The 27,652-nt window shown below is 36.0% G+C and overlaps 1 protein-coding gene across 2 annotated transcripts in view; it reads right to left on the bottom strand.

The window, feature by feature from the left end:
* Positions 1–27,652, bottom strand: part of Ctnna1 (catenin alpha 1) — a 173,474-nt gene that overhangs the window by 39,714 nt on the left and 106,108 nt on the right. For both annotated transcript variants that reach the window (XM_047556839.1, XM_047556840.1), the window contains exons 8-9: positions 16,843–16,923; positions 15,196–15,348 (exon numbers count right to left, since the gene is read on the bottom strand). In XM_047556839.1, the coding sequence (XP_047412795.1) occupies positions 15,196–15,348; positions 16,843–16,923 (234 nt within the window). The remainder of the gene's footprint in view (positions 1–15,195; positions 15,349–16,842; positions 16,924–27,652) is intronic.

Here is a 27,652-nt window from a genome sequence, read left to right as displayed (position 1 = left end):
GCTTTGCTAAAGCTCTGGCTGTGCTGAGAATGTTGCTCTGTAGTGACTGCTAAGGCAGTGATAAGTTATCCACATTTCTAAATGAATAGGCTTGCCAATTCCATTAGCAATGCCAGGGCCCAACTGAATATACAGTGCTCAGACACATCTTTACCTCAGGTGCAAAGTGAGTTATGAATGATAAAGACGTAGGCAGTGGAATATCAGAAGCACTTTGCAGAATCTAAATGACAAAGTAAACAAGGGCAATGGCAATAACCTTTGATTTTCACTCCTCCACCCAACTTAAGCACATAAATGCACAAGAAAAATTATATACTATTATGGTTGTTTGCAGTGTTGCAGTAAAGGATTACCAGCTTTCTATGAGACTGTTAACTATCAGAATCCTGAAATGCCTAATAACAAGGAGAAATAAAAGAAGTAACATGCAATTTAAGCATAAAAATGTGAAGAAATTGGAAAAGTCAGATTTCTAACATTTATCTGGCCTTCAAAATTCACATAAAGAAGTAACACTTATACTCCCTGAAGCTTACAATTCCACCTTCTGCTGTCAACTGGACTTGAGCAAACAGGCATTTCTCTTTAGGATAATAATCTAGAGATGATTGTAGGTTTCTCTTTGCTTAAAAATCACTGCCAAATATGATCTAAGCTAAATTTTGTAAAACTTAGGACTTAAAAAAATAATCCTCAAAATGCATATTTTATGATGCTACGTGAAAGGAAAAATCTTAAATTAGATATATGCAAGAAGAATAATCCACAACTTCCATTGCTTTAGAAGGCATTCCGAAAAAGAAAAGAACAAAAGAGAAAAGGAAAGAAAGGTAGGGAGGTTGGTTGATACCAATCACAGAAGAAGTTTTAGACTAACAAAGCTCCCTGGTAAGGGCCCAGCAACCCTGCCTGTTCCCATCTATCAGGAGGCCAGCAGGACAGCAGACTTTAGGACCATCCTTCATTATGATTCTACCTTCCACTTTCTAGTCATTAATACAATTTATATTCTCTCAATCTTGTGAACCCTTAAAACTCAGGAAAAAACATTTAAGATAATAAGCAAAAGACTGTACATGTATTCACCACCACAAATCAGACATGACAGTGGTGTATGGCTAAGGATGAAATAGCTAAATTCTTTAAAACATCTTTTCTGTTTACTGATAACAAATCCTAACAAAACAAAAGTTATAGAAGACCTGTTCTTTATTTTAAAACCTTACTTTAAAATGTTTCTGATATACTGTTGAAGGAGTAACGATCTTTAAGAGTACACTGCCTGTTTCAGAAGCCTGGGAGGAGGAAGCGGTGCCTGTCACTGACAGTCTTCTCTGGATGAATGAGCTTCAATTCACCCTCCAGGGACAGGGCTACTCACTTCTAACAATGACAAATGTGCAAATGCAATCTTGACCATAGCTCTCTGAAAGGCTAATCACATATACTAGTGCCAGGCCTGACTACAGTGAAAGGAGGGAGTGAAGGAAAGGATATCCTAAATGCCTCTTTCTGTAGAAAATCTGGGGCTCTAGAAACCTGGGATAGCAGTTAATACTGGGACTAAAGAAGAGTCTGCACTCTGAATTAAAAACACTTGGAGCAACTAACTTCCACAGTAAACTGAGCAAAGTCAGACTTTACAAAGCAATGAGCAATTAACTCTAGACTTGTTCTGAGAATAAATTATTCTATCTTTGCTACCACAGTAACCTGTGTATTAGGAACCTGAATGTGTGTGATTCCTATTAATCCAAGAGGCAGGCTACAACTGACACTATGATCACTAGCTTCCAGATCACAGAGCCTTCTCTGTCTGACTTCTGCCTCTCCTTTAAGAGAGAGGTTGAAGAGCACAAGGTTTCAGAAAACTTGGAAACCCCTGATAAAATACAATTAGCCTTGAGTTCTACAGGTTTGAGAGTAGCACAGTAATGATTTGAGTTGTTGAAGAAAAGACTATCAAAGCCAGGCTGTGTTAGATCAATAAATATGATATCTGTATAAAGCAGGAAAGCAGTACTTTACTCCAATGGATTATCTGTACTCAAAATTACATTAAGTGAAGTTTTGTGTTGGAAAAATATTGTTATTACTATTTTCCTTTATTTTACCTGGGGGATATGATTTACTTAAACAAACACAAGTTATTTCCCACTGTTTTCAGTAACTGCTCCTGGTTTTGTATTTGGCAAATTAATTGCCCCTCACCATAGTACACTTTGTAGGAAGACAATATTTCTTTTTGTGCTCCTCTCCTAATGGTTTACCCTGTTGTAGGAACGGAACACGTGAGAAGAGCTATGGGACGGGGAGTTATAAAGTCGAAATAGTAATACCACAACCTAGGTAGCAGATATAGGGGTGAACCTCAAAACCTGTATCACTTCCCATGTGGCCCTTGGATGAAGCTACCACCTGAGTTTTTTTTTCTTTAACATGCTCCGAATTCTCTAGTCAAAAGTAACAATGAAAGCAATAAATTTAACTGTACCAAATTTGTCATACATAAACAAGAAGTCCCAACTGTAGGTCATATAAATTTTAAAGCCACTCAAGAAGTTTCTAACAATTATTCCCAAAGCCACAGGGGGAAAATATGAAAACAGGCTAAACTTCCAGCTTTCCAATTTCTAGAGAAGGCTGTTGGCAATCTTACTTGGAAGAATAAAGATATCTTACTAAAAATGAAGTATTGCACGGATGACAGAAAAAGCTCTAAAATGGGATTTTAGTGATGGGCGAATTTGTGGTATTTAAATTATATTTCAATAATGCTAATAGTACTCTATTTTTAAATACAGGGCTAAGCAGGCAAAAAATAAATAGAAATTACCAGAGACTACAAACAAGAAAGCAGAAATTCAGAGACTTAAGCAAGCCCTGAGAACAGTGCTAACCTTGGGGTGGGATGAGGTGAAGTAGTACCAATCCATGATCAGAACTTGGGTTTTTAATGGAGCAATTCCAGGGAAGGTACCTCAGATCAGAAACTTCACCTAAAGTTAGAACAGCCAAAAAGCAACCATCTTAGTGGAAAGTGAATTAAGGGAAAAAGTTACCATGAAGAAGAAATAAAAAATAGCCAGCATTCACTCAAAGAGAAGGAGGAAGCTCCCAACTAAAATTCCAACCCCAAATTGGCTCTCTGCAGGTGTATAGGTATAGGAATTATGTTGTCTACATGGCAAATAAAACTTGGTTTAGTACCCTTAAGCAATTTGCAGAAGCAAATATAAATGGAAATTTTCTCTCAGAAGGTATTCAAGACCCAAGTCTCAAAATGTCAGGAATGTGAATTCCCAATAAATATAGAAAGTACACAAGGTAATAAGTCATCCTGGGAAAAATAAGCAAAACAACCCTTTACATAACATGATCCAAAATGAATGCAGACACTCAAAAGATCGAAAATGAAATATTTTTTATATTAAGAGAAAAAGAGCATAGATGAGGAAAAAGACATCCAAACGTGACTATGCAGACTTGAAAAAGATCAAAACAACTTGGAGGAAAAAGTAGCAACTCGTATCACTTCTAAAAATATAAAATCTTGACTAAACACTGCTTGAAAGAGAAATATTTATCTGGAAAGTCAAACTAAAGAAATCATTTGTAAGAAAATAAAAGGAAATAAGAAATTTTCGTGATATAGAAAATGTAGAAATCCCAAAAGAGGAGATATGTAAGATAGATTGAGATGGTTTGAATTCTCCAGTCAAAAGTAAAAATGAAAGCAATAAATTTAACTTCACCAAATTTGTCATACATAAATAAGAAGTCTATTTCACCACCAAGTTAAAAAAACTATTTCACCACTACGTTAAAAAAAAAGAATGGTAGGAAACAAGATACTGTAAGAAAAAAATTAACATTTTTCAGAGAGAATGAAATACAATTTTCAGACTGGTGAAGTCGAATTCTAAACAGGACAAAAAAAAAAAAAAAAAAAACAAAGTTAGACATGCTGAAGTGAAGCTTTAGAACAACAAGACAATAAGCAAAGAAACAATCAATCCAAGGGCATTTACTCCTAACAGATCTCCCTCTCCTACTAAAGAAGTTCCAAGAGATCCCAGAAGAGGGTTAATATTCAGGAAAAAATGGGAGGCAATACAAAGCTACTGTGTGAGTAAATTTAAACAAAGGACCAAAAAAGGGAAATAATCAACAGTTTAACTCCTGGGGCTAGAAATTAAATAAAAGAACCAAAATAGTGGACAACAACATTTAAGTTAGAGAGTGACTGTATTCTAAAATTCTTGTATTGCTCCAGAAGAAAGAAAAGATATCAACCCATTCTTCCATCCTAGAGTTAAGCATACATGTTAAAATATTCATTTTCCACTAATAAGACAGAGTTTGTAATTTTCAAACAAGAAGTAGGAGGGAGGCAGATGGAGGACCCGATCAATACAAAAGAAAAAATAAGAGAAACGGAGAACGAGGAAAGGAATGAGAAGGCTAAGAAAGAGAATAAAATGTAATATTAAAAATTAATTCACATTAATAATGTTAATGAAAATCCTGAGGTCCTCAGTCCTCCCAATACTGTCACAGGGAAGCTAAAGGTTACATGCTGGATTAGCCCCTCACTGGATCATTGCTAGCTCAGTGGCAAACAACTGTTACAACTTTGTCTTTATAGAGAGAACTTACAAGAAGAAGAAGGGGGATAGGGAATCCCACTGTGCTATATTTATCATTAAAATGTTGAGTATCCTATCTGTTTAATCACTCAAAGTCCCTTAAACAAAAACCCCATGTAAGAATTCTTTTTACATTCTATTCTTAGCATAGACTTAATTCCCAGGGGGCGGGGGGTCATATATTCTTTATCTTAAATACCTACTCTATTTTATCATGTATGATTTTGTTCAAAATAAGTCATGTCAATCTAATTCTAGAAAGAAAAAGGATACAAATATAAACATTGAAGTAACAGATAAAAAACAGGATTAGAAATAGTGTTATTGAAAACTGATAAAATATTTTAGGTAGGGGTATTTTATATATATTTTTAAAGGTTCTTATGTGTAGATCACCAGAGGATCTTATAATCATTTAAATTTAGATGGTATTATATGAACCATAGTCGCTTATGTCTATTTTACCTCACTCGAATCCGCTACTAAATCTGGAAAGATGCCTGTCAATAGATGAGTCCATCTTTAGTGTTATTTCCTAATGAGGAATTGGAGGGCCTAACTTTGTTCTGGAACAGAGTCAAGGTTGGAAGAATGATTCCTCAATCATCCTATTACACTCAAAAGAGGAAAAAAAAGAATCTTTAGGCCCTTTGAGAACAGGGCTTATCCGACTGCCTTCACTTCACTGTCCTACAATTTGACAAGGTGGTTAAGTTTGGCAAAACAAAACAAAACAAAACAACAAACAAACAAGCTTGTCTGGGGATAAGTTACATGCAACACACTTCTCTCACACCTGAACTTACAGACCCTTGAAACTGTGAGACAGCCAAGTTTGATGTGTTTAGAATTATTCTGGAATCCATGGTCAGAAATCCTCCAAGGACACCTGACTTCTTTCATGCAAACACTCTACAATTTTAGAAAACTGAGGTTTCATTTAACTTGCTACTGGTCAGATTTTCAGCTATAATATCCTACAGACACACTGGGAAAATACCCAAGATGCCACTGGTAGTCATGTAAGGTCAAGGTTTAATTCAAATGCTCTTTACAAAGCCTTCTTCAAGGCCACTTTACCATGTATTATCAGCACACCAAAGAATAAAAGTTATAATGCTGATCATTCAATTTGCAGTTAAAATACTATTTTAAACCAATAAACCTATACTCTATGAAGTCCCAGCTAATGAGAAGTACTGGAGGAGGGGGAACAAGTGATAATAATACAATTCAAAAACACACCAGTTACATTCACTTTTTAGTTTTCAATTCATAAAGCTATGAATGAGATACAATCTTATTGTAGCAAATTCATTAGAGGCACATTTTAATACAGTATCTGAATGTGAAGGGAAAGGGATACTAAATGATAGTTTTTTATAGGCATGACTTTATGAACGGCATTTTTTCTATTTCATTCTCTCTATTTATAAAATTGAGAAGACTCAGAAGAGAACAAAATTAAAGGGGAAACTGATTAGCTATTAAGCTGCTCACAGGCAAAGGAGGTGGGCAAGAAATGAAGCAATTAAAAAAGAACATACGAGTGATGCATTATTGACAAAAAGGTTAATATTTCTGACAGCAAATTAATTTTTTACATCAATACACTTTAAAGAGTAACATAAAGAAATAATTAACTTGATATGAGAGAAAGAAGTGCAATCAAACCATAAGAAAAAAGCCCTCCTCTGGGCTACACTCCAGAACAAAAGAAAATGGTAAAGTCACCCAGCTCGCTAACACTGCCCCTCAGCTCCTGCTCCCCTCACTCAGTGACCTTAGGGACACACAACACCTACATGCACTTCACACATGAAAAGGGGGCTTCAAAACCTTGCAGGGAATTACCCAGTTTCATAGACTACTGTAGTAAAAGAAAGTCAGAGGTCTCAGTCAGATCCTCAGAAAATAAGAAAAATCTCATGGCAAATATTTTGTTACTCACTTTCAAGGAAAGTCACAAAAGTCATTATAATAAGGATCCAATAGGCAGCCATGGCCAGTATGTTACTGATACTGTGTGTATACAGGACTGAAGAAAGTTGCTTCTGTTGATAAAATCTCAATAGTTGGCATGTGGTTTTCACTCTTGAAATCAATCTTGTATTTCCATAATACGGTATATAACAGAGGGTGCCAAAAGAGTTTTCTACTTTGAGAGGGTACTATTTCTAATACTATTCAGGAACTATTAATACCATTTGAACCAACATTATGACACCCCACATTAAAGCATAAACTTTTTATTCTGTTTCATTTATCAAGGGGAAATTATTTCTATTAAAGCGATATATAAGACTTCCAAAACCAAGTTATCAAGAGCTAAAATATCAGCTCCAAATTTATTTTGATCATGTATTAAAAGGCTACTGAAATAACAGCTTTTGCACTTAGCTTCCACTTCAAACACTGATAAAATGGATAACATGTTTTTCATATTACTTCAGGAAAATTTACACTACAGTATACAAAATATACACCCTACATAAATTCACATTTATTTTGACTCTCTTTGTCTTTGATGAAAGACAGTCTTTATGTCAGTAGGGATTTTTCTACTAGTATATTTCTAGTACCCACCATAGTCACCTGGACATATTATATTAGAAACTTCATAGATATTTACTATAAGAATCTTGTTAACATTTTTTCTCCTTTGATATAGAAAGTTTATGTTTTTGAAAGCTTTGTTTTAGCTAAATAAAATAATACTGCTCAAAATCTATGTCATTTAACTAAAAAAAAAAAACAAAACAAAACTCTCCGAGCCAAGTATGGCGGTGCACACTTGTGATCTCAAGAGAGAGGGATACTGAGGCAGAAGAATCATAAGTTTGAGACCAGCCTCGGCAATTTAGGAAGACACTGCCTCAAAATTAAAAGAGAAAGGGGGAGGGAGCTGGAGATATAACTCAGTTGTACAGAGCACCTGGGTTCAATCCCAGTATTAACAACAACAAAAACCTCCCGATCTCCCAATTTTTCACTTCATCTCTACATCCCAGAAGATCTCACAATTCATCCCCATTATACAAAAGGATGCATTATGATGTCCTTTTGTATAAATATTACCAACACCTATGAACAAGACAACACTCACTAACACTACTATTCTGTTGTAATGCAGGACTGTGTGTTTTTCAAAGTCAGACCACTGAATCAGAGTCTTTGGGGATGGTGGCTCAGAAATCTGAATGGTGCGCATCTGGGTGACTGTTTATTAACTTTCAGAACTAGGAGGTTCATTCAATAGTTGTTGGATACCTGCTATGTTCTAGGAATTTTTCTAGGCCCATGTTCTCATGGAATTTATGTTCTATTGGAATAGATGGGTCCAGACAAGAAAGAAAAGTAAGCAAATCCAAAAAATCTCAGATCATAAGGGCTATGAAGAACAAAAAACAGGTGATGAGATGAAAAAAAAATGACTGCTGGAGGATGATACAGAGGGAATCCAGGAAAACCTCTCTGTGGAGGTGACATCTGGCTAGGGGACATAGCTGATGACATAGTTAGACATAGTCAAAAAGGAAGAAGTAGTTAAGCATGGCAGGGACCAACCAGCAAGGAAATTCAGGACTAAGGGCAGTTGGAAAGGCAGGCAAGATACTTTCTGGGCCATGGCTAACAATCTGGACCTTAGGATTTTATCACAAGTATGCCTGGAAGCCACAGATGGTCATGAAGCAAAGGAATGATATGATCTAATTTTTATATTCATTCCTTTGCAGAGAAGATTCTAGAGAGGAATAAGAGTACAAGTAAAGAAATCATTTAGGAGGCTGCTGTAAAAATCCAGTAAGATATGATAACTTGGACTAAGAAAATAAAGGATATGGGGACTTGTTGATAGATATGGAAAACAATGGGTTTAAAAAAAAACAAGGATGAGTCCTAGATTTTTGGCTTGGAAAACCAGGTATTTACATGTGTGTCTGTGTGTGTGTGTGTATATAAAAACAGTAGTCAGAAGAACCTAAATAACATAAATAACATAAATGCCTAATGGTCGGAACCTAAATAACCTGAATAACCTAAATGCCTAATAGTAGGAATTGGTTAAATAAAAAGACTAGTAATATACATTATACAGCATACATTGTGACAAGGTAAAAAGACCATGATATGGTAAGTGGGGGAAAACAAATTACATCATAACACATTATGTTATCATCTGACTCAATAAACAATCCATTATATCAATTTTGTGTATTATTTTTAAAAAACCATTCAGGTACATTACCGTATATGAATCTATACCAAAATGTTATTTTCTTGTGTTTTTAAATTTTTTCCAAATTTGTTAAAATGAACTTGCAACAGCATTTTCATAGTTTTGCCCCAGAGTTGTATTTTAAAATGGCAGTTTGCTAAAACTGCACCTAATCTAAACTGGCACTTTTTTTTTTTTTAATTTATTTTTATTGTAAACAAATGGGATACATGTTGATTCTCTGTTTGTACATGGAGTAACAGCATACCATTTGCATAATCATATAATTTACATAGGGTAATGATGTTTGATTCATTTTGTTATTTTTTCCTCCCCCCCACCCCTCCCACCCCTCTTTTCCCTCTATACAGTCCTTCCTTCCTTCTTTCTTGACCCCTCCCACCCCGCATTATGTGTCACCATCCGCTTATCAGCAAATCATTCATCCTTTGGTTTTTTTTTGATGAGATTGGCTTATCTCACTTATTCTCCAATTTCATCCATTTGCCTACAAATGCCATAATTTTATTATTATTTATAGCTGAGTAATATTCCATTGTATATATATGCCACAGTTTCTTTATCCATTCATCAATTGAGGGGAATCTAAGTTGGTTCCACAATCTGGCATCTGGCTATTGTGAACTGAGCAGCTATGAACATTGATGTGGCTGTATCTCTGTAGTATGCTGATTTTAAGTCCTTTGGGTATAGGCCAAGGAGTGGGATAGCTGGGTCAAATGGTGGGTCCATTCCAAGTTTTCTAAGGTATCTCCACACTGCTTTCCAGAGTAAACTGGCACTTTTTATCTTTCTCCCCCAGACACTATTCTGCATAGGAATACTCTTGTTAGTTTCCTAATAAATAAGTTGGGCAAAATGAGTCTAAGCAGTGCTGTCACAGACGACCCTAGGTTCACCTTAGCTGTTACGAGTTTTATGTGGCTCTAGATCCCCAATGTAGTAATTGTATGGCATCCCCACATGGTTCTGGAAAGAAACCTGTTATCGGTGTTGAAAAACTCATTTTCTAACACCCCAAAAATCAGACCATATACCTCAGGCATTAGATGTGAGAGGAGGTCATCTAACTCCAGAAGCAGCTAGCTGAACAATATAAGCAGCAGCACCCAAGTGTTGATGGGGAAAACATTAATTTTTAAAGTTTAACTATAAGTTTAAAATATTTTTGGAGTACATCAATATTATTAAACATGAAAAGGTCAAAATCAACACACTTGAGCCAACAGTGATATGTAACTTCTCAACTACCTGGACAGTCACTTTGCAAAGCAGGTGCTCTCTATCAACCTTGCAAATGTGCTTCTAATTTTAATGATATAAAATTACTGAAATAGTATTTTAATAGAACTTATGCTGCAAAGTGGAAAGGTAGCTAGTATCCACAAAGAAGCTGCTAGAAAAGACTATTCTTACTGTCACTTCATTTTTATGGGGGTGATCATAATAGATACTAAAAAGGACATGAGGAGTACAGGGTTCTATCTAGATGATTTAGCAAGATAAAATACAGAAATTTTTAGTCAGGCATGAAGATGCAAGTTTTTAATCCAAGCTACAAGAGGCTGAAGCAGGAGGATTCCAAGTTTTCAAGTGTGAAGCCAGATTTGGCAACTTTGAGACCCGGATCAAAATTTAAAATATAAAGGGCTAGGGACAGAATCTCAATGGTAGAGTCCCCTGGTCCCCAATACCATAGAAAAGAAATATGTGAATAAATAAAAAATAAAGGAAGTCTTAATTGGCTAAAGGGTCAACTATGCACAAGAACTCTTCCCATCAAGAGAACAATTTTCAGTGGCAAGCAGAAAGCTTCTATCTTGTACTTTGTCTTCAGATGACATTTTTTTTAACAATTAGATTAAAGAGGAATAGATAAACTTATCTTTTTAAAAGAGAAGAAAACAAGTGACATGTTTCAAAGAGATAGCCAATAATATGAAGAACATGGCAATAGAAATCCTGATAGAACACTAAATTGGATGTAAGTTTATACTCAGCATCAAACTCACACATACAGTCATACATTAACCCATATCATACTGACAGAAATGGACAAGATGGAAATATGCAGTATCACCTCCACTGGAAAAACCCAGAGCCTCTGAACGACAATGAGCTCAGTGGCATCGCAGGGTGCAGATGCCGCCCACAGGCCAGTATATCCTGGGTATACTTTCTACCTTTAGAATGATGGAGGCCTTGGCTATAGCTCTACCTCTACCTGCTATCCCTGAAGGAGGAGTTCAGTGAGGGCTGGCACTTGAATGGAAGGCAGCCAGGGAAGAACTTGATGAAGAGAACCTATGGAGAGCCTGAGTAAATCACATAGACTAGTAATGTCCAACAGAAATATATTGTAAACTACATAAGGACTTGTCAATTGTTTAGTAGTCACACTAAAAAACTAAATAGGCAAAATTAATGATGTTTTATTATCCCAAAATGTTGTTTCAATACATGCTCAGTTATCTAAAATTACCAATAAGTTATTTTACATTCTTTTCCCATACCACATATTAGAAATATAGCGAGATGTGTATTGTATACTCAAAGAACCTCTCAACTCACGTGTGTAGCAGCAGAAGATGGGCAGAAAGATTTAAGAGGAGACTGGCCCTCTGCTTCTAGTAACCAGAGACTACACTATTAGAACATGCTGCCTCTAGAGGAAGTGAGTTTCCCACAACTGAAGGAGTCTAAGAAGGATTACATGATGATAAAAATTGCTACACAGAAAGGGATCCACACAACAGCGAGAATATGATTTCATGAGGAAGAACCACTCACCCTGGTGTGAAGAGATGAACTGGATTCCCTGGAGAGAAGAGAAAGCCTGACTGCTAAAGGGCAGAAACTAAAGGGAAAAGCAAAACTCAAACAAAGCAAACAGTTACAAAGAGAAGTGGTACATGACTGGGTAAGAACCATAAAAAGGATCTACATAAAGCTGCAGGCAACAAACCTGCCCTCTCTTAATGCTTCTATGTTGTGCTCATGGTTTGGTAGCAAGATAAGCTGGCTGAGAACTCAAGCTACCTGAAAACCATGCGTTTCACATACCTTCAAAGGAGGTGCTGAATATTATATAATTTGTCTGGTTGTTTTGTCCTAGATTTCTGGGAAGGGACTTATAAATTACTGGAATTTCAGTAGTGATCGGATTCTCTTGATTATTCATAGGTGGCCCTAATAATTTATGTTTAATATGGTGACCTAGGTAAGGAGGACAACCATGTGATTAGACAATTGGGGCTCTAAGGTCAGCTCCTTGTGGAAGAGAGGGGACCTAGAGATAAGCTCCATTAAATCATATAGTCAATAAATCATAACTACAATGAAACCCCAACTAAAACTCTGGATACAAATAGAGGAGTTACTTGGTTGGTGTATACATGGATGTGGCAGGAGGGTGATGTGCCTCAATTCCACTGCGGATGGGTACAGCTCTGCATCTGTGACCTTCCCAGATGCCACACTGTGTGCCTCTTCTTTTGGCTAGTTCTGATATATAGCCTTTAAAATAAAATATTACATGAATTTTTCTAGTGAATTATCAAACCTGAGGTGGGTCATGGGAACCCCCTAGATTTGTAGCCAGTTGATCAGAGTAGAAGTGGCTTGGGTACCCCAAACTGGCAGCTGGCATTTGAGGTATGGGCAATCTTGCTGGGGACCATGGCCTTAACCTGGGGGGCTGTACTAATTCCTGATGATTAGTATCAGAACTGTAATGTAGTATTTCAGGAGTTCCACTCCTCCCAAATGTATCTGGTAAACTCTGCAGAGAGTCTGCAAAATCTGAGCCTTTTCTTTCCTGCCAGGGGCTTATCCCCTCAGTTCAGCCCAGCTTTTTTTTAATAGCATTTTTATTTCTCTTAGCTCCAGAGAAAATGGGTTCTCAAACAAAAGTTGGCCAGTAGACAATTACTCCAATTAGGAGGGAACTATTGAAAAAAAGTCAAAAAAATTAACAAAACACTCACAGGGAGGTATTTTAACTTTGCTAAAACAAATCTCTGACTAGTTCAATATGCTTCATTATAATACAAAAGTAGTAAAGGGTGGTGAAGCCTTGTCATTGAAGAATAAATCCTGCCTTGAGTCAGGAATTTAAGGCTTCTAAAACACTTTGAAAATTCATTTCCTTTTCATAGACATATACAATTATATATCTTACTGTCTCTATTATCATAAATACAATTTAACTGTTTGTAGAATGGTATTACAAAGTCTATGGTTATGCCTCAGGCAATGAAAGGCCATGTGTCATTTAATACATAGATAAGATGGGGTGGTGGCGGGGGTTGAGGACACAGAGAAGGTAAAGAGGGTAGAACTGAGCTGTGACGAGAATACCACATTCTAATCTCTAAAGGAGCACTTAGTGATGTTCAGAATTAAAAAACACAAGCTTGGGAAAAGTTCCTGAAGCAAAGTCTCTAATGTTACCAAGTCCACCCCATCCCCAGGCTTCTAAGTGGGTATTAGGCTGTCCACTAAAACAGCTCACCGGGGTGCACATTTTTCATTGTTGCAGGGATACAAGTCAACTAAATTTAAGCAAGTACTTAAAAGTCTTTAACCCTCAGTTTACTTATGTGAAAGAGGCTGTTGTGAAAAGTACTGGTATATACTTTATTCCAGTATACTATATTCCAGTACTGGTATAGAGTCCATGCTCAGAAAGTGTTAGCTTTGTTACGCTGGACAGAGAGGCTGAGGATAATGCAATTGTCCACAATAAAGAGCCCTCCAACTCCAGTACAAATAAGTACTGCCCTCTCTTTAGTTGCCACACCGAGCTTATTACCATGCTGGCACTTAAGGTTTAGGGCTGGCAGTGTCCTTGATTGCTGTCACTCAAACTCTAATACACAGCCTACTTACAGATTAGTTTCCCGAACACAATCTTTGTACATTTGGAAATTACATCTTGTATTATCATGTGACCACTGTGAACAAGATTATGTTTAATGAAGACACAAATAAAAGTCTCCAATTTTAGTTCCAAATGCCAAAATTATTAACTTAAATAGCAGTAGACTGACCTATGCATTCTGTGCATAATTAATTCAGGTCAGAATAACACTTAAATTAATGTTCAAAGAAAACTAGATGTAAAATTAGTAATGCATTTAATGTGATTATTGATGTTTTCCTTGGAATATGTTTATGGTATTAGCCTGGGCTAATGTTACTATAAATTCAAATGCATAAGACACACATTTTACATAAATCCATTTTCTGTTCTTACCTGATGACCAACTTACCAAATGGTTAACATAATATTTTTATCAAATAATAAGTGTTTTGCATTAAGTTATAAAAATCAAATGACTTGGGTATATGTTTACTGTGTGTCACATTTCAGAAACATTGGAATAATGAATAAATTAAACAATAAAGAATTCAGTTAGTAAAAGATAAGAACATGCTTAACTTACCTGGAAATTTAATGGCAATTCACTTTTTATTCTCGTCACCCTACAAACCAACCACTGCCATACGAATTTCTACTATGTATTATATCTAATTAGCATCATGTCAGGGCTCGTTTTCCTCACTTTTAATTTAAAAAAAATTTAATATGCTGTCATTTTAAATTTTAATAAAATAGATAATTCCATATTACATAGAGAGCAAGTCCACCTACTCTTGTTGATAAAAATTTAGGAATGTTTTCTATAAAAAGCTTAGCACTTGATTGGGAATTAATCCACCGTACCATGATTTCTACAGGTTCAGAGTTTTCATCCTTACCCCCATTCTTCCTGATTGAGAAATTTTAAAATTCAGAATCATTTTCTTCATTTTTAAAACAATTAGATGGATCTGAGTCTATGTCTCAGACATAAAGCTAATAAAGCACCTGACATACATCATCTGTTTTATTCCTTAAAATAATCCCAAGGTAGGTATCATTAGTATCCTCATTTTATAGATAAGAAATAGGAATTGAGAGGGTTTAGGTAACTTGCACGAGATAAGCCCAGACAGTGTGATTCCATGAGAGCTCTAGCTCTTAGCTACAACCACTTTCTGCACTGTCTTTCAAGACAGTATCAGGATCTAAAACACTGTGATGATGTTAAGTTTCTAAGACAGAATCTATCTACATAAGTGATGCAAAACTGACCAAAATGTAGTTTTGGATAGATATTCAGTGATGAGATTCTCATTTTACACATGTTGTATATTAGGTGAACCCTAAACATTTTTTTAGCTGATTAAAGTATGTGAATTAAAATCGCCATACTTTACCAAGTTACTAACAGTTAATGAAACTGCTAATACACTTACCTCAATCAATTTGTTGGCATGTTCACGAAAAACTTGGGCATACTCCTTAACTTCTTTCTCATTTCCATTCTTTGCAGCTTCAATCAATACTAAAAGTGGAACGTTGGTTTCCAGGAAAGAATCTGAAACGTGGTCCATGACAGCTTTGCGGAGCTAACAATTAAATTGCATAAATTTGATTTTATTTCTACCAAGAAGTTAGATAGTGTTTTTTCTTTTATACTTTTATATCTAATAGAAGCCTATGATAGATCGTTACACTTATATGAGGATCCCTCAAGTAATGCAACTGCCATAATCTGCAACACAGGAAACAGTGGAGACAGTGGTTTCCACTACACTCACAGCACTTCAGATAGAATCTGTTTTCAAGACAATATTCTTTTTTCTTGGGAATTATAAAATGAAGGTTTACATCTTAAAGGAATAGTAAGTACAAAGCTAAACAGAAAGCAGCTCTGGTTGAATTGGCATGTAGTCTTGAATATATGTAATTAGCCTAATTGACTAAATGAAATGAAAAGAGAAAAAAAGCACTTTCTGGTTTATCTAAAAGGGTTAGCACACTATGAACTTTAAAACTTAAAGGATATTTTTATTCATAAAACCTGGTTGGGGGTGGAGTTGGAGATCAAAAAGCGAGTATAATGTATGCTGAGCATGTAATCTACCACTGAACTACAAACCCAACCCTATCTTTACAAACATTCCTGATACTGTTTCACCAAAGGGAAACTGAATCAGAGATAGTTTATCTTTAATTTTGATTTAAATCAGACATAAACAATAAAATGTCTCTCTACTAATTTCTTAGAAATTGTCTGAATTAATTATAACTTCTCACGTTGTCTTATAAATTCAACCCTAACTCCTTTAAAAATTAAAACTCAATCTGATTCTCAATATTAATGGGATTATTTATCTGAAAACATTTTTTTATATTTACTAAGATGGAAATCTCAGCACCCCAAATACCTCTATGCCTATCATACCTGAACAAAAACCTATCGTCACCAAAGATCTAAGGGAACTGCAAGTGTGTAATGAGAATGGGTCAAATCGAATGGGAAGTTTTGTCTCCACCATACAAAATGTACGCGTTCTTTTAAGGTTATTTTCACAGGTCCCTAAATCATTTGAAAGTGATTTTCCTACCTATACATCCTTTTAGCACTAGAACTAATTCAGTCCAACCCAGTGGGACCATATTATTCCACATCCCTATGAGACTGGAATCCCTATGAGATCCTTATTAGTCATTATGGAATTCTTTAGCAAAAATACAGAGATAGTCACTTTTCTGTGAAAATTCATCCTTTCCCTCAATAAAAAATATAAGCCCAAGTCTAGCACAGTGGCACACACATAATCCCAGCTACTGAGGAGGCTGAGGCAGGAGAATCTGAAGTTCAAGGTCAGCCTCAGTAATTTAGCAAGACACTGTCTTGAAATAAAATAAATAAAAGGAGCTGGGAATATAACTCAGTAGGTAAAGTGCTTGCCTGGCATGTGTAAGGCCTTCGGTTTAATCTACAGCACATAAAGTTTTTTATTCACTATTTTAAAAATCCAGTATTTATTAGGATTTTAATTAAAGATACAAAATCAAGAACTTAGAAAAGCAATCAGTACTTTCTTCCAGCTTACCTGTCTACGCAAGTCTCTGGTCTTCTTGGTCATTTTATCTATTGCAGAATTGAGTGCATCACTTCTTTCTTTACGTCCAGCCTACATAAAAATGTAAGAGATAAACATTTTAGTGATTCATAGGGACCTTAACGATAGTCTATAGCTACATAGTGCTCATAAACATTGAAAAATAGAACAACTTCTTAATTTTTAAAATTTATTTATATATTTATGCATGCATGCAGTACAAGGGATCAAATCCAGGGGTGTTCTACCACTGAGCTATATCCACATCTTTTTTTTTATTTTTTATTTTTTTTGGTTGTTGTAAATGGACACAGTATCTTTATTTTATTTATTTTATGTGGTGTTAAAAATTGGACTCAGTGCCTCGCATGTGCTAGGCAAGCGCTCTACGACTGAGCCATAACCCCAGCCCTATCCCCACCCCTTTTGATTTTGATTTTGCAACAGGCTCTTGCTAAGTTGCTGAGGTTGGCTTTGAACTTGTGATCTTCCTGCCTCAGCCTCCCATGTCACTGGGAATATAGGCATGCACCAATGATGGGCCTGGTTTAGTATAACTTTTAGACCAAAGTTATAAAATATGGGAAGAAGTGTCCTGAGTGGTTTTCTTCATAAAAACTTAACCTTACAATTCTTTGGGTCCATATTATCTGAGATTGGAACTGAAAAGGTTTTACCAAAATAAGAGGAGCCAAGAGACAGTCATTTGCTTAAAAATTACATTTTCATGTTAACTCGAGATTTCAGCATACACCAAGTTCATTTATAAACCAGCTCCCCTTGAGCTACAAGTAGAATAAGTTATACATGATGTTGATGAACTATGAGATTTAAAGAAAGTCAAAGAGATCAAAGATGGTCCCTGGTACTAAAACAATACAAAACAATGCATTTAAAATTAAGATGTACCGTGATAAGTCAAGAGTTAATAATGTATATTATGCTGTTCAAATCTGAATGCTTTATAAAATTATTTTTCTTTTTTTTTCCTTTAAGAACTTCTAGGCTAAGCTTAATGCAATCACAGAGCACAGAAAAGAAGATATTAGCCACTCTTGGACAGATATGTAAACCAGTACATCTTCAGAGGTCAGGGGTTTGAGTTGAGATTTGCCTGGGAAATATTCTGAACAGAAAACAAAACAAATGCTAGATCAAAGAAAGGGGACAAAAGTTGTTACTCCAGGTAGAGCTAGCTGTGTCCCTAGAAATACCTACTAGATTAGAAGTCACCTCCCCAACCCCAAAACATATGTAGTTGTTTCTGAAAAACATGTTAGTAAGCACAGGGGAAGCAGGGCACAGTGGTACACACCTGCAATTCCAGCAACTTGAGAGGTGGAAGGCAGGAGGATTACAAGTTCAAAGGCAGCCTCAACAAGTCTGAGACTCTGTCCCAAAAATATAAATGAATAAAAAGGGCTCAATGGAAGGGTACCCTGGGTTCAATCCGCAATATGACCAAAAACAAAAAAAGTAATCACAGGAGAGAGAAAAACGGGGTAAAGAATTTAACCCAGTGTTCTCCCTTTGGGTGTCCTTGAAACATTCTTGTATGAGTATGCTGTCAGCATATAAGTCAGCACACCAGATAAATGGGTAAGGATGAGATCTGGTTGTATGCTTTACATAATTTGTTATTTTCATCTTCTGTTAAGTGGGGGACAATGCCACTTGTCTCTCTGACTTCATTTCTATGGACTACTGAAGAGAGAAAGAACACTGAGGACTACAGGTTATTTAGCAAAGGAGAGAAAGGATATAAGAAAGGACTTACAAATATTAAGAGTTGAGATTTAAGTGAAAAATTGAGATGGTCACTATCAAGACTCTGGCCAGGGTTTCATTCCTTATCCTTTCCCCCAACATTCCTGTTCTGATAATAAAATTATGTAGTCTACTAATGTTACTTTAGTTGGTAGTCTACTAACATCAACAAAAACTGATTCAGGTTTGAGGATTACTACCTACAAAAATAAGTTTTAACTTATTCAAAGCCATCAGTAAAAAGAAAACTCAAAATTAAAAAGTCTAATTCATCACTGACAACCCCAAAATCAAAATGCCAGGATCTGAGAAAAAGGTGTTTAAAACTGAATCAAAATCAAACTGACTTATCATCGATGCTTCAATGTGGGAAGTCTCAGCACATTCCTTAGACACTCAAACACTTACTTCAAGAAAATTTATCTAATAAACTCAGTAAAGTCTGTCATTGTTTCTCATCACATTTTGGAGGGTCTTTCTAATCATTTATTTTGGAAGGATTTGGAACTTGGAACCCCAAAGCTGGGCTCAATGACCCCATAAGAACCCAACCCTCCACCACCTGGAATGCCCAAAATTTTCTTCAGTTTGGGTAAAAGGATTTACTGTGGAAGTTGTATAAAACCAAATCCATGAATTGACTTTTGAAGGAATTGTAGTCACATAGGAAAATTCATTTAGATACAATGCAATCCATCCCAAGAATCTTGTTAATTTTTTTGCCAAACTATTCCTAAAATCGATTTGTCTTTCTTATTACTGTGAGAAACAGAAGTTTATACCTTATTAATCAAGAGTGCAGATCAGAAGCAGTTATTTACTAAACTTTTAAAGTTATAATAGACCACTTTTAATTACTTTAAAAAAATACAGTTCAAATAGCAGTTTTAGGGTTCCAATGGTAGAGTGCTTGCCTAACATGCAGGGGCCCCCCAAGTTCAATCCACTGTACTAGAAAAAATGGGGAGTGATTACACACATACACACTCTCACACTCACAATCTTAATACAAAGACTGATCAAGGGAGGGGTGGGGGGGAGGGGAAAAATATAATAAACATCATTACCCTATGTAAACGTAAAAAAAAAATAAATAAATAAAAAAAAATACATAAATACTTTACAAATTCTAAAAAAAAAAAAAAAAGAATGTTATGTGAATAGAACAATAACTGTTCAAAAAAAAAAAAAAAAAGACTGATCAAAGTAGAAGGCTTATTAATCTGTAAAATATGATTTTACCTCTGAAACTAAATGTTATGAATTTTTAATAGTAGTTTAATTAGGACAATTAAAGTCACTTAAACATAACATTAAGAAAAGCAAAACCTGGAACACACCAGTTGAGTATCACTTATCTGAAATGCTTTAAACTAGAAATATTTCGGATTTCAGAGTTTTCTGGATTAGGGATGCTCAACTTATATAAACATTACTGGAAGTAGTCAGGAATCTTTAAAATAACTGATCCTCAGTTTCTACCTAGTTGAGAGGACTCCATTCCACTGAGTACAAAACACCCAGGTTCACTATTTTGATATGTGTATCCCTTCTTGGCAGTGGCAAAAGGGCTAAAAGAAAGACAAGGCATGTTTAAGGGTTCAACATAAAGCTTGTCTTCAGCAAGTAAATCTATCAGCTGAGCTGAGGAGAGGCAAAGGTTATTAGCTTAGGCGGTCTCTAGAAACATAATTCTGACTGAGATAGTGAAAGAACTTTCAAAGCCCATCTGAAACAGAAACACAAAAAGGCTACTCCACATTTCTCCTGCGTAAACAGACTACTATTTATTTAGCCATACTCTACTGAAGCTACCCTATTCTGTATCTTTGGAATAGGCAGGATTAACAATAACCCTTCTCCTCAGAGAGTTTATAATCTAAGATAAAATAATTCAGAGGTACATTTAATTCAGTGGTATCCTTTATCATGAAAGGTCTTTTTAGGAGCTCCTGATAACATAATAGCAGGTCTGAGTAATAAGTCTTATTAGGAGGAGGTTACATTAATTACAACTGCTTGACTCCACGCCAACCCTTGCCATATGGAAGGGATGAAATATGCAACAGTCAGGAAAGAGAAAAAATATGTTACTGGGATTAGTGGTGGCATCATAAGGCATATTTTGGTCCCTGAAAGATGTGACAAAGGTTTCCAGATAAGCCTTCAAGAAACTACTCAAAATAAACATCACACAAAACTACACAAAATAAACATCATCCCATCATGTTCCTGGAGGAGAGGGGTATGAAATTAATGATCTATAGTGTCTCTTCAGGGATCTTCTGTCAGAGTTTACCTTCTCCTCTTTTCTACACATTCTCCCAGGGAAAGTCTGGCCATTTCCATTACTTTAATAATTATGGTCACTCTGACATCTTCCACATGCATTTTGGTTTTCAGACATGCCATGCTTCCTCTCCCCTACCTGGCATACTCTTCTCCTCTTTTTCTAATTCCTATCTATCCCCTTTGCGTAAGGTATCACCTCCTTCTGGAAGCTTCCACTAGATAACCTCACTCATAAGTTCAAGTATGAACTTCCGAGTGCTCCTACAAGCATCTAGCACTTCCCCTCACAGTCCTTCTCAATCACATCCTGGGATAATTACCTGTTGACTTTGTCTCTCGTTGGTCATGGAGGAAAAGAAAAACAGTCAATTAGACAAGAGACATGTTTAAAAGTCATAGGACTGGCAAATTATCAGTCTCCTACTTTTTTGTCAGTAGGGAAAACATTAAGACTTTTCAAACTCCAAATACTGCTTTCTGTTCTCCTTTTAATCTAGAATAAGGTAGGAGAGCGTGGGGCAAGAGGGTCAAACTCAAGGTTGTATTAACCCTGATATGCTTTAAAAGGAGGCAGGAAAGTCTAAACTAATTTAACAGAAAGATCTAATTAATAATGTACAATGCCTTCATCCATCATCAGAAAATTAAAATTAAATTAAATTAGCTTTCTATAAGGCCGAAGTAAAAATGGACACCTGAAGCCTGTTCCTTCAAAACAATGAGAGAAAGGGTACAAAAGAGAAACACTGAAGTTGTCATCCATATAGTAGAGGGCTTCAAATAAACCAAGGGGTATGAAGTTTCAGAAAGGAAATGATGTATCAAACTAATAACTGCCTCAAGAAGCCTTCAGGTAAGACTGGGGACTAAAGAGAATCTTGAGAAAAACACTTCGAAACCAAAGGAGACTAATTCCTATTTTATAGAGTTAATCTAGCTCCAGAAGCAGTGGTGTACCCATGCAATCCCATTAACTAGGGAGGCTGAAGCAGAAGGATCATAAGTCTGAGGTGAACCTTGACAACCAGGGAGATCCCTGTTTCAAAAATTAAAAAAAGAGTTGAAGATATAAAGCAGAGGTAGAGCAAACCTGGGTTCAATTCCAGTGCCCTCCCCAAAAGTGGGAGTGGGTACCTAAAATGTTTGATGTGAATAACATGAGAAATAACTGACCATTATTTCCATCCACCTGGTCCATAGATGGCTGGGGTGGGGGTGGGGACTCTGTATAAGCTGAATATGTGACAAGAGTTATTGGAAGTCTATACAAACAAAGCTTAAGAGTAGCTTAATCTTAGAATACAATGGTTTTATAGACATATGTTCCTAAATTCCTTTTAAAAAGAACCCTATCCTTCAATTACAAAGAATAGAATAGTTTCTAGTATGCCTAATATTACTTATTTCATCCAAAAGTTTAAAACAATAGGTGAGGAATTCTAATATTACATGCATATCTCTCTACTTTCCTTCTCTTTCCCCTCAATAAGAGCTAAGAAACAAGCATTACAGTTTGGATATTTTCTCAGATAACAGGGCCACATTTAGCAAAAACCATAAAACCTTTCAAAAGGCAAGTGACTGGAAGAAATATTTGTAAGACATATGATAAAGTTCATTTCCTTCATTAAAAAAAAAAAAGTCATACACGTCTATAAGAAAATGACCAGTCCTAAAACTAGGGAGTTGGAATGAAAAAATGATGTCCATTTTTACTCCTCTTTAAAGAACAAATCAAAGAATATTTTTCACTATCAGCTTTGTATACATAATAGAATGTGATGACTTCCACATGGTATTAATGGCAGACAGGGATGGTTGGTACATAATTACAGACTAGTGCAGGGGGTAGAAAATGGTTTTAAAACTTTTTGGAAAAGCAATGTTTATCAGTTTTAAATATACCCTATAATCCAGTACTTTTACTGCCAGACCCTTACCTTATATATAAACTTGCCTAATATCAAAGATATTTAAAAGAGATTTATTTTATACCATCTACAAAAGACAAAAGTCTCAAAACAATCTATCTGTCCATAAATTACAGTACAGTCATGCAAGAGAGAAACCATGAAGTCATTAAGCAGAAAGCAAGTAGATAAGCAAACAGGCAAAAACTATAAACAGACATAAGTAACAAGAACTAGGATGGAACCAGTTCTCATGGGAGGAGAGTCCTACTCCATGAATCTCCTGAGCCTTACCAAGTCCTCTTTTAGCAAGGTGCAACAGGGATATCCCAAGAGCAGATATAATACTGACACACTGCTGTAAGCATTCATATTAAGAAATAATCTTGCTCTATTTGGTCCAAATTTTTGTTATTCCTTTTTTCTTGCATTGATAATATTACATATTAAATTTTTTGTATTGCCTTGGCACATGTCACTACCATTCCACCCCAGAACTTATTAAGAAGATTCTTAGAGAATGATGCTTCCAAGCTTCAGCAAACAAGAGTGCTATCATCTAGCCAATATACATGCAAATTAGTCCCTTTAAATTTAGCCAATTGGGTCAGAGAGCCCACTAAAATTAAAAGAGATTCTTCAAGTAAGTATGAATGGGTATATCATCTCTCATCCCATCCCATGCAAATGGCTCTGTATAGCCCATGGCAGTCTATACTAGTAGGAGGAAACTTGACTAAATCAAAAGCTATTCAGAAACGTAGAGAGGGAGATGCCAGAAATGGCAATCCTAAGGCTGGGTTAGTATTTCAGAATAAAAAAACAAAGCTTACTATACACAAAGGAAGGGGAAAACATGAACACAAGAAAGCCACTGGTAGAAGAGTAGTCTGGTCATATGCATTTCAGTCTGTATATGTATTAAACAAGATTTCAAGATTGTTATATTTGTTTTGTTATTGATGTCTGTGGCAAAAAAAATCAAAGATCACCATGGTTTAAATGCTTATCTGTCCAATCTTCTCCTGTGGAAGATTTCCCTCACCTAATGTCCAACTTAGGTATATCACCCAAGATGTACTGAATTACCTTGTGTTTGGCACAGAATGACTAGCACAATGGAAGTAGGCCATTACATGATCCTGGCCCCAAAACTCTGCAAGAGCAACAAATGCCCAAGGGCACATGCCCCCAAAACTAGGAAGGTGAGTTCCAAACTGTGTAACTTACAAGATAAAAATGGAACACCATCACTAGTATAACCAATATCCCTTTCAACTATTTTCTCTGTTGGATTTACTAACAGGAGGACAGAAAGACTTTTAAAATATCAACACTGGACAAGGACAGGGATGATTCAGGTAAAAATCTGGAATTCTATAGGCCTAATGTGATATGGATACTTACTTTCAAAAACAAAAATATACTCAAATCCCACTTATTCATTATAATACAAGTTTCAATACAACATAGGTCCAAGTATGTGGTTGTCAACTAAGACCCCAAAAGGGACCTCAGCGGAAGAAATACTCAGACCTGGAAAATTTAGGCTCTCTACCCTAAAAACTGCTATCACTTTTTGATAAATGTGAAGAGATTTTCCAAGGAGCAATCAAGACTGTAAGCAAGAAGGTTTATTTTATATTATCTCCAGGGCATCTCTATGTAACACTCTGGTGCTAGGGTATTAAGAACTTTTAGAAATGGGCACAATTAAAGAAACATTTGACTTTTCATATAAAACAAACATAAAGCTCCTTATCAACCAAAGAAGAATAAAAAACTGTGCTGGGTGTGATGGCACACACCTGTAATCCCAGCAGCTGGGGAGACTGAGGTCCTAAGCAATTTAGCGAGACCTGCCTCAAGATAAAAACTAAAAAAGGCTGGGGAATGTGGCTCAGTGGTTAAGCACCCCTAGGTTCCGGCTCTGGCAGCCTCCCCCTTGCAAAAAAAAAAAAAAGAGAGAGAAAATGTGATGTATCTGTAGATAGATATAGCTATGTAGTTATTTATCTATCTAGCTATCTATCCATTCACCCATACACACATTTCTCCAAATAGGGGAATAAGTCTCTGTAATCAGCAATATATATTAAAAGTGAACTCTAATGTGGAGGAATGCCAACAACTATAGCCACCTAAACCCTGCTGTAATTTAACTCACTAAATTTCCTTAAAACAATTTTTCAGAAAGGAGAGACTGGTTAAATTTTATTTTCTCATCTGTCTTACTCATGAACATCTAAAGTGGTAAGAACTGAAACAGATGATACACAGTACCTTCCAGAAGTAGTACTGCTACTTTAAGTCAAAAGTATCTGTATGTAGAATAAAGCAGTTCGAAAAAGTTTAATTCAGAAAGAACAAGGGCATCTGTACAGCCCTTTTGACTAAAGAAAGATAAAGACCAAAAAAATGATACAAAATTCTATCAATTGGAACTGGTATTCCACCAATTTTAAGGCAAACACTGTTTTTAGGTCCAGCCTTGGTCTTTTGAATCCAAAGAGCAAGCAGGTGAGAAAGGTGCCTAGGGAAAAGAGCTGTGTTCCCAGGTCCTGTGATATAGCAATAGTACTGCCCACTTTTTCAGGGGCATCAAAAAAAATTATTTGATGCAGAATCAGGAGCAATGGTATGTCCTTATAGGTCCAGTTATTCAGGAAGTTGAGGAGGGAGAATCTTGAGTTTGAGGTCATTTGGGCAACATAGTGGAGATCCTGTCTTATTAAAACAATAATAATTACTAAGACTTTCCATTGCTTCACTGGACAAATTTCCTGACCCACAAGTCTTTTATAATAGTACTAAGATAAGATAATTTAGGTAGTTTTAAGTAGTTGTATTAGAATACAAGAGGTAGGCCAAGCAGACTAGAAAGTTGAAAACTAAGAATCCAAAGGGAAGGAAATGTTTTTTCTCCTAAATTTTCACATACAACCCAATCCTAATTGTGGTTGCTCTAATCCAGTTGACTCTCATGCTTCTTTCCCCATGGAAGTAAAGTGATTACTTGAGGAGCAGTATTTAATCTGGCTTCTGTATTGCAAAGGTTTTGTTTTTTTGTTTTTTTTTTTTTTTAAATCAGAGAGTGGCTGACTTCAATAAGATATTACAACACCCCAAGGGCTTCTTGTTAGTTAAAGGGGAAAAAAATTATAAGAGACCACCCCTATAAGATTCCATCCTTGGAACTTTTGGGGGCAAGTTCCTACCAAACAGTGTCTCTGAAACCTAGATTTACAGACCCTGTAGGAATCTGATTAAAACTTATGCAAAGAAAAATGAACAAACAACAAAATTTCTGCAACTGTCTAATCTGTCCTTCCCTTCTCCCTTCACATATATCAGACATGCCTCATGATCTGAAGACTCTACAAGTCCTCAGTATTCCTGTTGCCTTTTCTTTCCTTTTATACTTCCCAGACATTTTCCCCAATAAAACTCTAGTAATTCCAACCCCATCTCGAGGGTAGCTTTTAGGTGAACTCAAAATATATCCCTGCATTGCTGTTTCCATAGACCTTTTTACACAAGGCCCCAACCCAGGGAAAGGACTTTAGAGTCTTCTAGTCCTCACTGTAGTAACATGCTCCAACACAAAAATATTAGTCCTTTAGACAATGACTTCTAAGACTTGCAAGTGGAGTGAAACCTTAGGAATCCAAAAGGCCATTTGATGCTCTTATTTCATAGACACTGCCATTAATTTTAAGATTTCTGCCCTCATATCTGAGACAAGACTCACTGAGGATTAAGTGCTAATGGTATTGGGGGAAAATAGGTTATGTGGGGTCAAATCAATAAGACAAGATGTGTAAAAGGTCTTACCTTAAACAGTCCTGAAAATATGACACTGACTCATGCTAGGAACATCATTTGTGTTTATACATTAAGCCTGGAGCTGTACATTCATATTCAAAGTCTGAAAAGTGATGACACTGACAGGGAGAAGCTAGAGTTAAGTCAAGCAAAAACAAGCTGAAGCAAAAATCCTATTCCAAAGTATGAGTGACCTTTTGTATTTACAAGAGAGATTCCAACAAGAGTTAGTATGAAACTCAAAATCAGTTCTCAAGTGTGCCAGTAGGAGCTAGTGGGCAACTGTTCTATTATTTCAGTGCCAGAACCCCCCAATCTCATTACCAGCTGAGGCTTCCAGTTAAAGAGAAGGGGAGATGCTAAATTAAATAAAGTAGACCATGTTAGAATCCAACCACATTGCATTACTTGTCCAAATCATCCCTGTTAATACTTGGGTCATATATATTGAAGTAATGGTATCCACCTGATCTTTTCTCCTAGGACATCCAAATATCAACTCAGCATTATTTTTCCATCAACATGGTGATCAAACATTGTTTGAAAATAGGACAGAGAAGTCTTTTAAATTAGAGTTCCTCTAAAATTCTCTTAAAAAAAAAAAAAAAAAGTGCTTTCTTTTGAAAGTCCCCCCACCCTGCCGTTTATTCTTGGTTTAAGATGTTAAGTTCTAAAGACAAAGAAGTCAAGCCCATTTAATTTACCAACATACCTAAAGTAAATCACAGTCATGCTTAGATTTTAACTAAGTATGACAACAAGGCAGCTGAGTAGCACTTCAAACTACCAGAGCAGCAATACTACCTTGCATAGGCTGGCATTAAATCAGCACTTTATAAATCAATTGTGCAGGCTTCTGCCCATTTAAATGATCTCTATGCAGAATCTCAGTCTAACACTGGTTCTCACATGCATTAAAAATCATCATTCTGCTAGTCCGACTCACTGTTCCGATGGGTCTGGGTCTTCTTGAATGCAGCCTTTATTACAACCTCACTGCTGCTTCC

Source organism: Sciurus carolinensis, chromosome 6, assembly GCF_902686445.1.
Source record: "Sciurus carolinensis chromosome 6, mSciCar1.2, whole genome shotgun sequence".
Taxonomy (NCBI): domain Eukaryota; kingdom Metazoa; phylum Chordata; class Mammalia; order Rodentia; family Sciuridae; genus Sciurus; species Sciurus carolinensis.
Note: the sequence above shows the minus strand (reverse complement) of the source record. Positions and strands in the feature narration are given on the sequence as shown.